Source organism: Hemicordylus capensis, chromosome 2, assembly GCF_027244095.1.
Source record: "Hemicordylus capensis ecotype Gifberg chromosome 2, rHemCap1.1.pri, whole genome shotgun sequence".
Lineage (NCBI taxonomy): Eukaryota > Metazoa > Chordata > Lepidosauria > Squamata > Cordylidae > Hemicordylus > Hemicordylus capensis.
In genome coordinates this window covers 141,439,993-141,452,335 of record NC_069658.1, presented here as the reverse complement: position 1 = coordinate 141,452,335, position 12,343 = coordinate 141,439,993, and the positions used below count along the sequence as shown (strand labels likewise).

The following is a 12,343-nucleotide window of genomic DNA, read 5'->3' as shown; positions in this document are numbered from 1 at the left end:
GAAATGCACCATTTCAATACAGGCTTGTAACAGGGAGGAGTTATGTTCTGCTGAATATGGCTCACCTTCCCCTCCTGGTCCATCACACCCTTTGCTGGCTGGCTTTAGCACTTTGCCCTGCAAGGAGGCCAGTACTCAGCAGAGGAGCCAAGCCAAGGGCTGAGCCTCTCCCCAAAGCTTGTCAAGACCCCTTCCTTGGTTGGCTGCTTCCTTTGCATCCCTCCCTCCTTTCCCTCCAATACCCAGTCCAGTCGGCTTCTTCTCACTCCAGTTCCTTTTGCCTACCAGGATCTTTTAGGGGTTAGGGAGTTGTTGATGTTTTTAATCACAGGCCGCAGGCGGTGTGACTGGGCCCAAGATCTGCTCCCTCTCTACACATTCCGTGGATGGATGGAGGGAGGAGTGAGTCTGTTCCCACTTCCGCCCCAACGGTGTGCTCAACATCTGCATGTCCAATGGAGTGTGTGGGACTATGTGGACGAAAGGTGCTCCCATGCAATTCGGAGCCCCATCACCCGTTTGATTGCATGAAGTATGAATACGACAAATATTTATATACCACTTTTCAACAAAGCTATATATGCATAATACATAGTGCTACATAATAAACAAACAAGCAAGCAAACGAATAAAATGGCTCCCTGTCCCTAAAGGGCCCACAATCTAAAAAGGAAATATAGGATAGACACCAGCAACAGCCACAGGAGGGATGCTGCACTGGGGATGGATAGGGCCAGTTGCTCTCCCCCTGCTAAATAAAGAGAATCACCCCTTTTAAAAGGGACCTCTTTGCTCAGTTAGCAGAGGACTAGTTAGCAGGGGGTTCAGTTAGAACTAGTCCTACATGCATAGAGATGCACACGAAATGACTCTTCATACCAATGGTAAACACAGGGACATCAGAGGGCAGCAAGCAGGCATGGTAGTAGCACCTCCGCTCATGTGTGAGGTGAAGATATGGTGTGGAGCAAGTCAATAGACCCTTTGGGTCTTGCCTGAGGCTATTTAGTTAATAATAGATGGGAGAGATAACATTCGAACCTGGGGCTTTCCAGCTCACTTACTCATAAAGTAAAGTGTGCTGTCGAGTCAGTGTCGACTCCTGGAGACCACAGAGCCCTGTGGTTGTCGTTGGTAGAATACAGGCAGGATTCACCACTGCCTCCACCTGCGCAGTCTGAGAAGATGCCTTTCAGCATCTTCCTATATCGCTGCTGCTGCCCGATATAGTCTGGGAAACATCCCAGCAGGGATTCGAACCGGCAACTTCTGGCTTGGTATTCAAGTCATTTCCCCATTGCGCCATTTTGCGGCTTTCACTTGCTCATACCAGGGCTAAACTAGACATACATTCATTATCTAGTATGAGGTTGGTTGGTTTCTCTCTCTTTAAAAATAGCACCCATCTACACATAGGCCCCATCTGGACTGGAATTGCAGCATAGAGCTGGGGGTGAGGCTGTTCACATGTGCAAGCAAAACTGGGCTAAGGGACCCAAGCCCAGTTTTGCACACGTGTGTGAACCACCCGGGTTGGGGCCAATCCCAGCAGCAACACAGTGGCCAACCCACCTAAGTAGCCACCCATCAAAACAAGGTTAAGGGAGCGAGTGCTCCCTTACCTTCATTTTTCTGATTGTCTGGCGGCTGCTTCATTCATTCATTCATTCATTCGGTTTCTATACCGCCCTTCCAAAAATGGCTCAGGGTGGTTTACACAGAGAAATCTGTGAAATGGAGAAGAGAGCTGGTCTTGTGGTAGCAAGCATGACTTGTCCCCATAGCTAAGCAGGGTCTGCCCTGGCTGCATCTGAATGGGAGACTTGATGTGTGAGCACTGCAAGATATTCCCCTCAGGGGATGGAGCCGCTCTGGGAAGAGCAGAAGGTTCCAAGTTCCCTCCCTGGCAGCATCTCCAAGACAGGGCTGAGAGAGATTCCTGCCTCCAACCTTGGAGAAGCTGCTGCCAGTCTGTGAAGACAATACTGAGCTAGATAGACCAATGGTCTGACTCAGTATATGGCAGTTTCCTATGTTCCTAAATCAACAAATAAACAAACAAAGGTTGGCTTTGGTCTGGCTGCACCTGTCAGACTGCAAGGAGCCTGGGGAGGGGAGGGGGGATCCTCATGATGCACCGCAGACCCGTGTGGTGCATCATGGTATTTCTGGGGGCTGGGACGACACATCCCAGCCCCTGTCCCTCCCCGCTGCCTAGGTACATGGGGAATTGTCTGGGCATGCAGGAAGCACGCCCAGCAACGCCAGCGGAATCATCTGCAGGGAAGGTAATATAACCCACCTTCCCTGCAGCCCGCTCTGGACCCCTTCTCACTAATCGTGAGAAGAGGCTTGGAGTTTAAGTTCTACTTCCATGCCGTTTCTCCATTGATTTTCCCCTCAAAGAGGCCATGGACCCCTGAAGATGTAACTGCAGCAAATGCCAGCAAATTGGGGCGGGGTGGGTTGACTGTGGGGGGAAAGCACAGAGCTAAAGGGATGAAAACCTCTGTCTCCATGCTGTGGTCGGATGGCCCCACTCTGGATCTGGCCTGCATGTGGCTGCTATTTGAAAGTCAAAGTAGATCCCAAACTAGATAATAATATGCTTAATGCCACATCTTCACCATGTCAGCCCTTATGGAAGTTACCCACCAACTGACAGTCTTGTAACTGGGAACCAGCTGCAAAATAACAACACGAGGAAGGTAAACTGTAGTTACCAGTACAATGAAAGGGAGAAGAAAGATGCTTCCCCCAGAGGTACTTGGTATATGGTTGCCACCTTTGAAAACTGACCGTGCTGCAGTGCTTTTATCAGCCATCTAATGTGCAGATGTGAAGCAGGTGCATTTCATTCTTCTCCCATCACATTATCACCCTGCCAGGAAAAACTTCATTTGCTTAAGTTTCTGCGTGTTGGGTTTCTGATAAAGTCACAGGAGCTGGTATGTGAAAAGTAGCAAGCCCCACAGGCTGTCCACAATTTTTCTGCAGCAAAAAACATTAAAAGCTGAAGAGTTTAAAGGTACATCCTGAGTCAGAGACACACTGCAGTACTGCACAAGTCTCCAAGCGGTACTTGGGGTGGGCTTTCTGCACTACACAGCCCCTCTGCTATGCACTCGCTCTCTCTCTCTCTCTCTCTCTCACACACACACACACACACACACGTGAAATGTGATGAGTCACCTGACTTCAGTCTATTTTGCCTTGTCTTAATTTGTAGACAGTACAACTCTTCCATCTCTGAAAGATTTTTATTTCCCCCAAAGGATAGCACATTGTTTAAAACCATCCTCTGGCTTGGACTGCAGCTCTCTGGATACAAAAGCAAAATACCCACTGCAGCCTTGAAGATCTAAGGGTTTTACTCATCTCCCGGTCTTTTGTTTTTTTCAAAGCACATCTCTTTCTCTCGTGAAAGAGAACATCCATCCTCTTCTGGCAATGCTTTCGCAGAAATGGTTGGGGTTTCTTTATTTCACTTTCTATTTGTGGGCAAACGTCTTGTTTCTTCTTCAAGGTAAGTCTTTTCGCCCTGTATCTTTCTGGTTAGACATTTGTAATACAGTTTATTTAATCCTTCTGGACCCAGCTTGAAAGAAAAGCTGGGGGCGGGGGGGGCGGTATTATCATTATTGTTGAAAGGTAGGTGACCCACATACTCAATTTAAACAGGCTGCTTTAGTTATGAAAGCAAAGTAGGAGATTTCTCAAAGTAATGATCAGGTTTGTGTTTGTTCTTCATTTCTGTTTAAATGAAGGGGGGAATCTTTTTCTAAATAAATTTGAGCCTATAATAAAATACCAAGCACAAACTATTAAATATTTATATTGTACAGCATTGCTGTTGGTCATCTCCATTTATACTACACATGCTGGTTACATGGGGCAATCCTAAGCATGCTAACCCTGTTAAACTCTGCGGGACTTACTTCAGAATAAGCCTGCAGAGCATCACCCTGTAAATATTTTTATTCCACTCTGTGAATCATTACCACATGTAGAGAGAAAAAAACAAGCAAGGATTGAGAGGGTGTTTTACAGACTCCCTCACCAAAGTGGTGTTGACAATAGGGGTGTGCACAGAACCGGCTGTGGTCGAGTCTGAACCGGACCCAAACCAGACCGGGCCAGTTCAGTCTAGCACCCCCTCAAACACACAACCCCACTTCAGTTCCGGGGGGTGTGTGTGTGTGTTAAACTAAAAAAAAAACTTACTCCCTCTGGGGGTGTTCTCCGAGGCGGCGGAGTTTCACAGAGATCCCCCCTCCCCCCTGCCGGCCTCTCTTCAGTTCAAAACTGGCCCATTCGGGCCTTTCCACCCGGCACAGTGGCCATTTTAGAGGCTGCCATGCCTGCGCAATGGGTGCCGAATGGGCCAGTTTGGAACCAAAGGGAGGCCAGTGGGGAGGGGGACCTCCGCAGACCCCCCTCCCCTCCACCGCCTCAGAGAACACCCCCAGAGGTGTACATTTTTTAAAAAAATATTTAATTTTTTTTAAAAATCTCACGAACTCCCCAAATCTCACGAACCCCCCAAATCTCACGAACCCCCCAAAAGGGCGGGGTTTCCGTCTGGGGTCGGACTGAACAGGGGGTGTTTGGTTCTGAACCGTCGAACTGAACCAGTTTGATGTCGAACACGTTTTGCGTCGAACCTGCACATCCCTAGCTGACAAACTGTTGTGATTGTGGCTGGACAAAATGTGAAAGGTCTCCCTTTGTGGCTGAATTAAAAGAAAGCGTATTGTTATTCTTGTATCCAGGACTGCCAGCATTTTCCTAACCCTGATTCTGTGGCTTTAATAACAGACTGATGAGCAGAAATTAAGCAGGTGAAGGTTTTCTTAGCATAGGGGAAAGATGATGGGACAGACTTCACTTACTTTCTGAACACCAGGCTACTGTTGAAGACACAGGAGCAGGGGCAATAAACACATTTGGTAACCCTCCTTGTAGCTTATGTTGTAAGTCAACCATTTCTAAACTTTTTTTATTACCAGAGAGAGGAAAACTCACCTGTCAGTTCTAAAACCTGGCCCAAGTTTTAAAATGGGCCCTCACCAATTTCTTTAAAGAAGCTCCTGCATCTTTGATGGCAGTTTGTTCTTGCAGAATAAGACTGCCAGCTGACCAGGAAAGAGGTCTGCTCTGCTCTTCTGCATTCCCTGATATTTTGCTGTAAAGGAATCAGCTTCTAATAGCATGGATGTAAACACAACCACTTGCTGATGTCTGCACTTCAACCTTCTGCTAAATGCCCAGCAGCATTGAGGGGTCAGCAGAACAGTAGGCAAATCTCTCTCTATGCCAGGGAAAGCTTCTGCTGCTGGATCAAAATGCTGCTAAAAGCACTAGAGCAAACCAGGCCAGTTTTCTTTCTAGTCAGCAGCCAACTCTCCCCAGAAGTTAAACAGTCCCTTATTAGCAGGGACCAGGGGTGTGGTGACCGTTGACAAAGGGGGCACAATTGTCCCCAGGCCCCAAGGGTCTGGGAGGCCCAAGGCTCCCTCTCACCCTCAGCCAGTGTGCCCCCCGTCCCGCACACAGCCAGCAAGCAGAGCACTCACCGTTTGGGAACACAAGGCACACCCCTCTCTTCTCCAGCCAGCGTTTTACGCGGCCTGGGGAGGGAGGGACTCTTCCCACACCCTGGGCATTGGCCCCTCCCCTGCATCTGACATCAGACGCAAGGGGCCAGGTTCAGTGCCGAGAATTGAGCTGTGACAGCCCCAGCCGAATTTCCTTTCTCCTGTCAGTGGCTGGTGGAATTGCTGAAGGGAGTTCCTTTCCATGGAATCCCTCCCTTCCAGTGATTCCACCAACTACTGACAGAGGAAATGAAACTCGGCTGGGGCTGTCACAGCCCCATTCTCGGCACTGGCCCCACCCTCCTTGCGTCTGACATGAGATGCAGGGTGTGTGGCTTGGGGCATATACGCCACACCCAGGGGGTGGGAGAGCCATTGGTTGGACTTTGTCCCCCAGCTCCTGCCAAGCTCCCTACGCCCCGGCAAGGACATATCTTTTTTCAGCCCCAAATTGTCTGTCCCTTACAGGTTGCAATTTGTCCCTTATTTTCAGCTAATGGTAAGAACCTATGGCACATCTCAAGCCAGTTATTTTCACTAATAACAAAGTAATTAGTGAGCTGCATCTCTCCCTCCCTACCAGAGTATTCTGTGGTTCTGGTGGGCTGCAGGCTTAAGGTTGCCAACAGTGCCCCCAATATGGGGACATTAACATTAAAAGCCATCAATGATTGGCTAACTTAGCATTATCCAGGTATCAGGATCATGAAAATCATGCAAGTGATGACTACTAGATAGTGCGCATGTGTGGAACCTATTTTTACAGGCTAACAATGCCTCTCTTTCTAGAAAACAAAATGACATCACACCCAGTTTGGCTAACCATGGGTACGTCAATAAGCAGAGGAGAAGCAATCTGAGTTGTAACGTATACCGTAGTTTGCATTGAAAGTGGCAAAAACACACACAGACTCAGGCTCCCAATTCCTCCCAAATATGCCCCCACTCGTGTCCCTTATCCAGGCAGTGAGATGTTGGCAACCCTATCCTTTCTGTCCTTCTTGTTTCAATATCCTCCCAACATCCAATACTCTCATCCTGGCTATATCCCTACAACACTTCAGTGGAACACAGGAGTGAGGGCCTAAAGGTGCCGTCTGGCCCTGAGCCTTTAACAGCAGCTGGACACACACAAACCGAACCAATGGACTTTCCCCGCCACTTTACCTCCATACCATAAAAAACAGCTCAGTGGTTCTATTTCTGCATGTCAGGCTGCTGCTGTTAAAGGCACAGGGAGCAGTGAACAAGAGGCAGCCCTAGCCTGCTCCATTGTCCCTTTGCCCAGCCTTCGCCCTCCCTTGTGACAGAAGGAAGGACTCCAGCTTTGCCCCACAAGAAGTGGGTGAAAGGATTGGTGGGACAGCGGGACAATGGCTGCATACTCTCCTCAGTCCTGCTGTGGAGCTTATTAAAAGATAACTGCGTGAAGACATGACAAGTCTACCTATGGAGAGCAGAGGCCAGATCCTTCAGCTACTAGAAGAAGACTTTACCATTCAATTACCTTAAGACAGGGTTTGCCAGTCTTGTGCCCCCCCACACGTGAGGCTAAGGATGATGGGAGATGTAGTTTAGCCACGTTTAGGGACTCAAGATGGGGAAAGCCTGACCTAAGATGAGACAGAACTCTTCTGACCTATCATTCCGATTAACTGGGAGCTGTATAGAATTTCTGCCAGCCTGGATGTTCTTCTTGTAACCTGCTGTCTACAGCTTAGGATTCATTCCCTCTGGATCGTCTCTGCCAAGAGCAGTTTCAGCTGAATCCCCTTGCTTGCAGCTTTTGTCCTTCCTGGCCCATTCTCTCACCTTCACAGTTCCCACTTCTCCCTCCATGCATTCATCAGACATGGGGAGAGGGAACAGGTCTCAGGCTCAACCACACTATCTGCAGTATGGGGATAAAAACATTGGTCTACTTTACTGAAATCACACACACACACACACACACACACACACGAAATACTAGGTGTGGTTATTATTAGAGATGCAAATGTTCCATCTCAGATAAAATACTACAGACAGAACTTGCTTCTCATTTACAATCATTTTTTGAAGAAAAGGTGCTTCTGAAGGACTTTGAGGCTGGTTGGAAACACTCTCCAAATTGCTTTTTGGAGTTTGTAGGGCTGACGTACATATTCATTTTTTGATGGTGCAACATTTCAGATTAATCACCACATATATGAACGTTCATCTTCTACACTATGCTTTTCAAATGGAGTCCCTTTGCTGACATTCATCAAAAGCCAGATTAGATACTTTGCCTGTTCACACAACCATTCGGGGATGGGTTGTAGAGCTCCTACCTCATTAGCAGCACTCAAGCAGAACCTCCGTTTGGGTCAGCAAACCCAAGAAGCACATAATTAAGCCAGACCCAACACCCATTGTTGAAATCAAGAACTGATAGTTCTCCTAGAGCCCCATTCCTTCCCAGAATGCTTTGCACTGCCAGTAGTCTGGAAAGCCTCATTACATCAGCAGATGCCATCTGATTGCCCAAGAAGGAGCAGGAGGAGTATCCAGCCCTGCTGAAGTGACTCCAGCTACAGGATCATAGAGTGTGCTTTGCAGAGTGGCACATCCATGGATGGCAGCCCCTGTAGCCACAGCTCTCTATTGTTTCCATGCCTGCTGTAAGGCATGAGGAGCCACATGACCAGAAAAGCAAGGTAGGAGAACTCTCATCTCCTTCTACCTTGGTTAAGAGCAGGGTTTAAAAGTTGGGTTACCATGCATTCAGCAACCGGGGCTGGAGGGATTTGTGTGGGTTCTCACAAGCATGCAAAACAGGGCATCCCAGCTCCTACCCTGTGTGAACCATCCTAATATGTGTCCCCAATTCAGCCTATATTTGTAGTAGGGAGCAAGAGTGAGCCATCCCTCCCCAACCACCTGGCACACCATTCCTACCTGTTGGATGACTCCAGGTGGGATCATAATGCTCAGATATGGCCTACATACATAAAATCCAACATGCCCAGCCCCAGATTACATGTTCAATGTTCATGGATTTTATCTGGGAAATCAACCCTGAGACCTGGGTCTTCACACATTGGATGTTACATTGAAAGGCCTCATGCAAATGTTTGCCCCTACATGGGCATCAGAAGTGGGGCAAGCAGGTGTCAGGTACAAAGGAGAACCATGCTCAAGCTTTCTCTCCCCCCACCCCTTGTATGGGCCAGATGAAGAATAGGCATTGCCCAATCCAGCTCCAAATATACAGTCATCAAATGCAGAGAAATTACATGATGTACATGTAAGCATGAACAGGGCCATCACTTGTTTCTCTATGCTTGGTGTCTGGGAGCTGAGTGTGTGCTGAGTTTATAAGTATATATAAGCTAAGTATATATGGTCATATACACGACCAACTGACCTGGCGGCGAGGAAGGCTGGCAGGGAGGCAGGCTCCTGCCTGCCTCCCTGCACACAATCAGAGTTGCTGAGATGGCTCTGCCACTTGCCATGGCATACAAGCAGCAGAGCAGGGAGCCAGAGGAGGAGGTCCTCCAGCATCCTTCTGTGCACCTTGCCATGAACATGAACCCAGCATGAGCATGAACCCAGCAGGGGATAAAAAGTAGGGTTATGTGGGGCAAGAGCCCGGGATCAGGAGCGATATACTGGCCCTCCACATGAGCAGCCTAACCCAGGATGGACTGCACTTGCCTGGGTTAGGCTGCTCATGAGAACAGCCTTGTGCCAGTTAGTCTGCACTCTGCTCACATTAAAATAATAAATATTTTTAAAATCATTATTAAAAACCCAAAGCATTAAAATAAGTATGCAATAGCAATAGCAATACATCAACAGGAATTGTTCAGTTCTTTCCCTCCCTGGCATGGCCCAAGTTTTCCTCAATGGAAAGGATCAGCCAGGGAAGCTTCTCTAGGGAGGGAGTTCCAAAGGCAAAGGTGAAACAACCAAGAAGGCCCTAGATCTCACTGCCACCATTGGGATCTCACCATTGGAACTGACAAAGCACACACACAACCCAGCCTCCTCAGCCAGTCAAGGTGCTCTATGAGACACCTTGGACCCAGGTCATTGATTGCTTGCAAGGTTAAAATCGGCTTTTTAAATTGGCCTCAGAAACAAATTGGCAGCCAAAGCACTTCTTGAGTACAGGTGATTTATTTTATTTTATTTATTTATCATTAATTTTTATACCACCTTTCATTAAAACAATCTCAAGGTGGTTTACAACACATTTAAAACAATATAAGACTATGAAAGAGTTGCACAACAAAAATATTAAATTGGAATATAAAAATACCAACCTAATTAAAAGTTTAAAAACTTACACAATAGGACCATAAAATACAAAGCAGCAGCAACAACAAAATATTCAGTTTCCAGCAGAGATGGTCCATTCACATGCACAATTCATCATCTGATGGTGCAGTTTTCAAGTGATCAATATGCAGAGGTGCTCTTACCCCTGGACTTCTGGTCCTCCAGAGTTCCCAGGGACCCCCAAATCCTCATTAGTCTGTTCTGGGTGGTGTGGTCGCCTGGCCAAGCATGATGATCCTTAATTTGCAGGGGAGGGGGCGCCTCCAAAAGCCATTAGGTCCAGGGTCCAAAATTACCTAGGTGCACCTCTGGCCACAGGGAGGACTGCTTGACTCACCCTACCCCTTGGCCGCACACATGGTGGCTAAAATTACAGAAAAGTGGGGGTTCGGCAGGGCCTCATGGGCCGTGGCAGCGGGGGGAGGCACAGCAGCAGCGGCACCTGGCGGCGGCAGGAAGAGGGCCTAACAGCGGGGCCAGTCTGGGTGCCAAAATCACCTAAGTCCACCACTGTCAATATGTATTTGTGAATCTGATCACAGTGCAGTCAATCACTTGATACTGATACAGTTAGGTATCCCTGAACAATTCAAATGTCATGCATTCACTTGGGTTTTTTGCCTGATTGACAAAATTATGTCTCATTCTCTTGCGGAATAACTTGGTGTCTCTTCAGCAATTAATTTAACAGGCAAGAAAGGGTATTATTGTAATAAACACAGTTGTGTATATTGGTGAAATGGCAGGCACAGCTTGTGAACGGGCCTCGGGGCGGGGGGGGCAGCTTCTTTAAGGTAAACGGAGCCGGTGCTCAGTGCCGCTCAGCAGCCTCTGCGGCAGGGAATCACCTCCGCCACTCACCTGGCTCCCACGGAGGTGAGCCCCTGCCAGCGGCCAGGTGAGTGGCGGAGGCGAATTCCGCCACGGGGGCTGCTGGGTGCCACGTATGCTCCGTTTACCTTAAAGAAGCTGCCCACTGCCCCCCCCCCGCCGAGGAGAGTTCACGAGCCGCGCCTGTGAAATTTTATGAATAAATAACCTAAACTTTTGAACTTAACTTATCTTTCCCCCATCCTCATTTCACTCTTTTGCCCCATCTTCAGTAAGAACTTCATTGTACTATTCTTTTTCCTACGCAGGTTGCTTGGCATGCAAATCTGAAGCAAGGCTGTTTCACAAACTCTTCTCTCATTACAACCACTATATCAGACCTGTGGAGAACGTGTCCGATCCAGTTACAGTATATTTTGAAGTGGCAATTACACAGCTTGCAAATGTGGTAAGGTTACATTTTCTGTGCCATCTAGGTCTTTGAGTGTGGACCAGAATTCCAGACATGAAAGAAGATAGCCCTGATCTGTTCCAGTGTGCAGACAGTACTCTGCATGCTTGGGGATCTCCTTGTTCTCTTCTGGTGGAGGAGCTCCATGTGTGCAGTGGAGACATTCCTATGCACACCCACTCTGAGTGTCGGAGCATTTTTTGTCATAAGAGGCAGCAGGAAGGCCCCGCCCACATGGAGCTCTGTTCTTGTATCAGAGCACATATAGAGATTTGGACTGTCGTGTGTACTTACAGACACCCTATATTTACATCTACTCTGCAACCAGGGTACACAGAAGCAGCAAAGAGCACAGCTAGGGTTCCACACAGAAGCAGCAAGGTGCACAGCTAGGGTTCTTGGGTATTGAACTGCTTGGGTGAGCCCCCTGCTGAATCACTGCAGTAACACACAAAGGGCCCCCCATGGTGGATACTAAGCTATACAAATCTGTGGAGTCATGGAAAGATGTGTTATTCAGAAATTCACTTATAGGCTATGCAGATGTGTGGGCTGGCAGTTAATTAAATTACAATTTATAAATAATCAATATGACAAAAAGTACTATGAGATATGGCCAGTTTTTATGAATTCTGTTATTAACTGATGGCAGGTAAGATGTTTGGGACTTGTATGGCATGTGCTGTGGATTAATAATGCTGTGAAAGATGCTTCTTTGGAATTATGTGTGTGTGATAGAGTTGTATAAGTTGTTCATGGGACGGGCTCTTATAAATCATCCCTTAACCAATTATAGGAACAATTTATACCATCAGCTCACTAGCTATATGTCAAGTTGGCTTCTCCTATATTTTTCTATTCAATTTCCTTGACCATAAGAGAAGTATAGATGGCCTAGATTAGGGGAGTCAAACTCAATTGGTTGGTGGGCCAGATTCTATTCCAGTGCACCTCAGGGAGGCTGCACCTGCCTTACGCTTTCTGACTTATTCTTCTTCCACCTCCCTTTTTCTCACTCTCTTCCTTCCTCCCGCCTCCCTGGCCCTCCACTTATTTGTGCAGGGGAAGGGACCTCTCACCACCTTCTGTCTTTGTCTTCCTCCTCTGTCATCCTCTTTCTCTCACTCTCTTCCTCCCTCCCTCCCTTTCTTCCTCC

General features: G+C 47.7%; 1 protein-coding gene across 1 annotated transcript in view; it reads left to right on the top strand.

Annotated features, from left to right (window-relative positions):
- The first annotated feature begins 3,152 nt into the window (after positions 1-3,152).
- Positions 3,153-12,343, top strand: part of CHRNA6 (cholinergic receptor nicotinic alpha 6 subunit) — a 28,510-nt gene continuing 19,319 nt past the window's right edge. The window contains exons 1-2 of the mRNA XM_053300632.1: positions 3,153-3,526; positions 11,045-11,184. Coding sequence (XP_053156607.1) covers positions 3,451-3,526; positions 11,045-11,184 — 216 coding nt within the window. The 5' untranslated portion in view covers positions 3,153-3,450. The remainder of the gene's footprint in view (positions 3,527-11,044; positions 11,185-12,343) is intronic.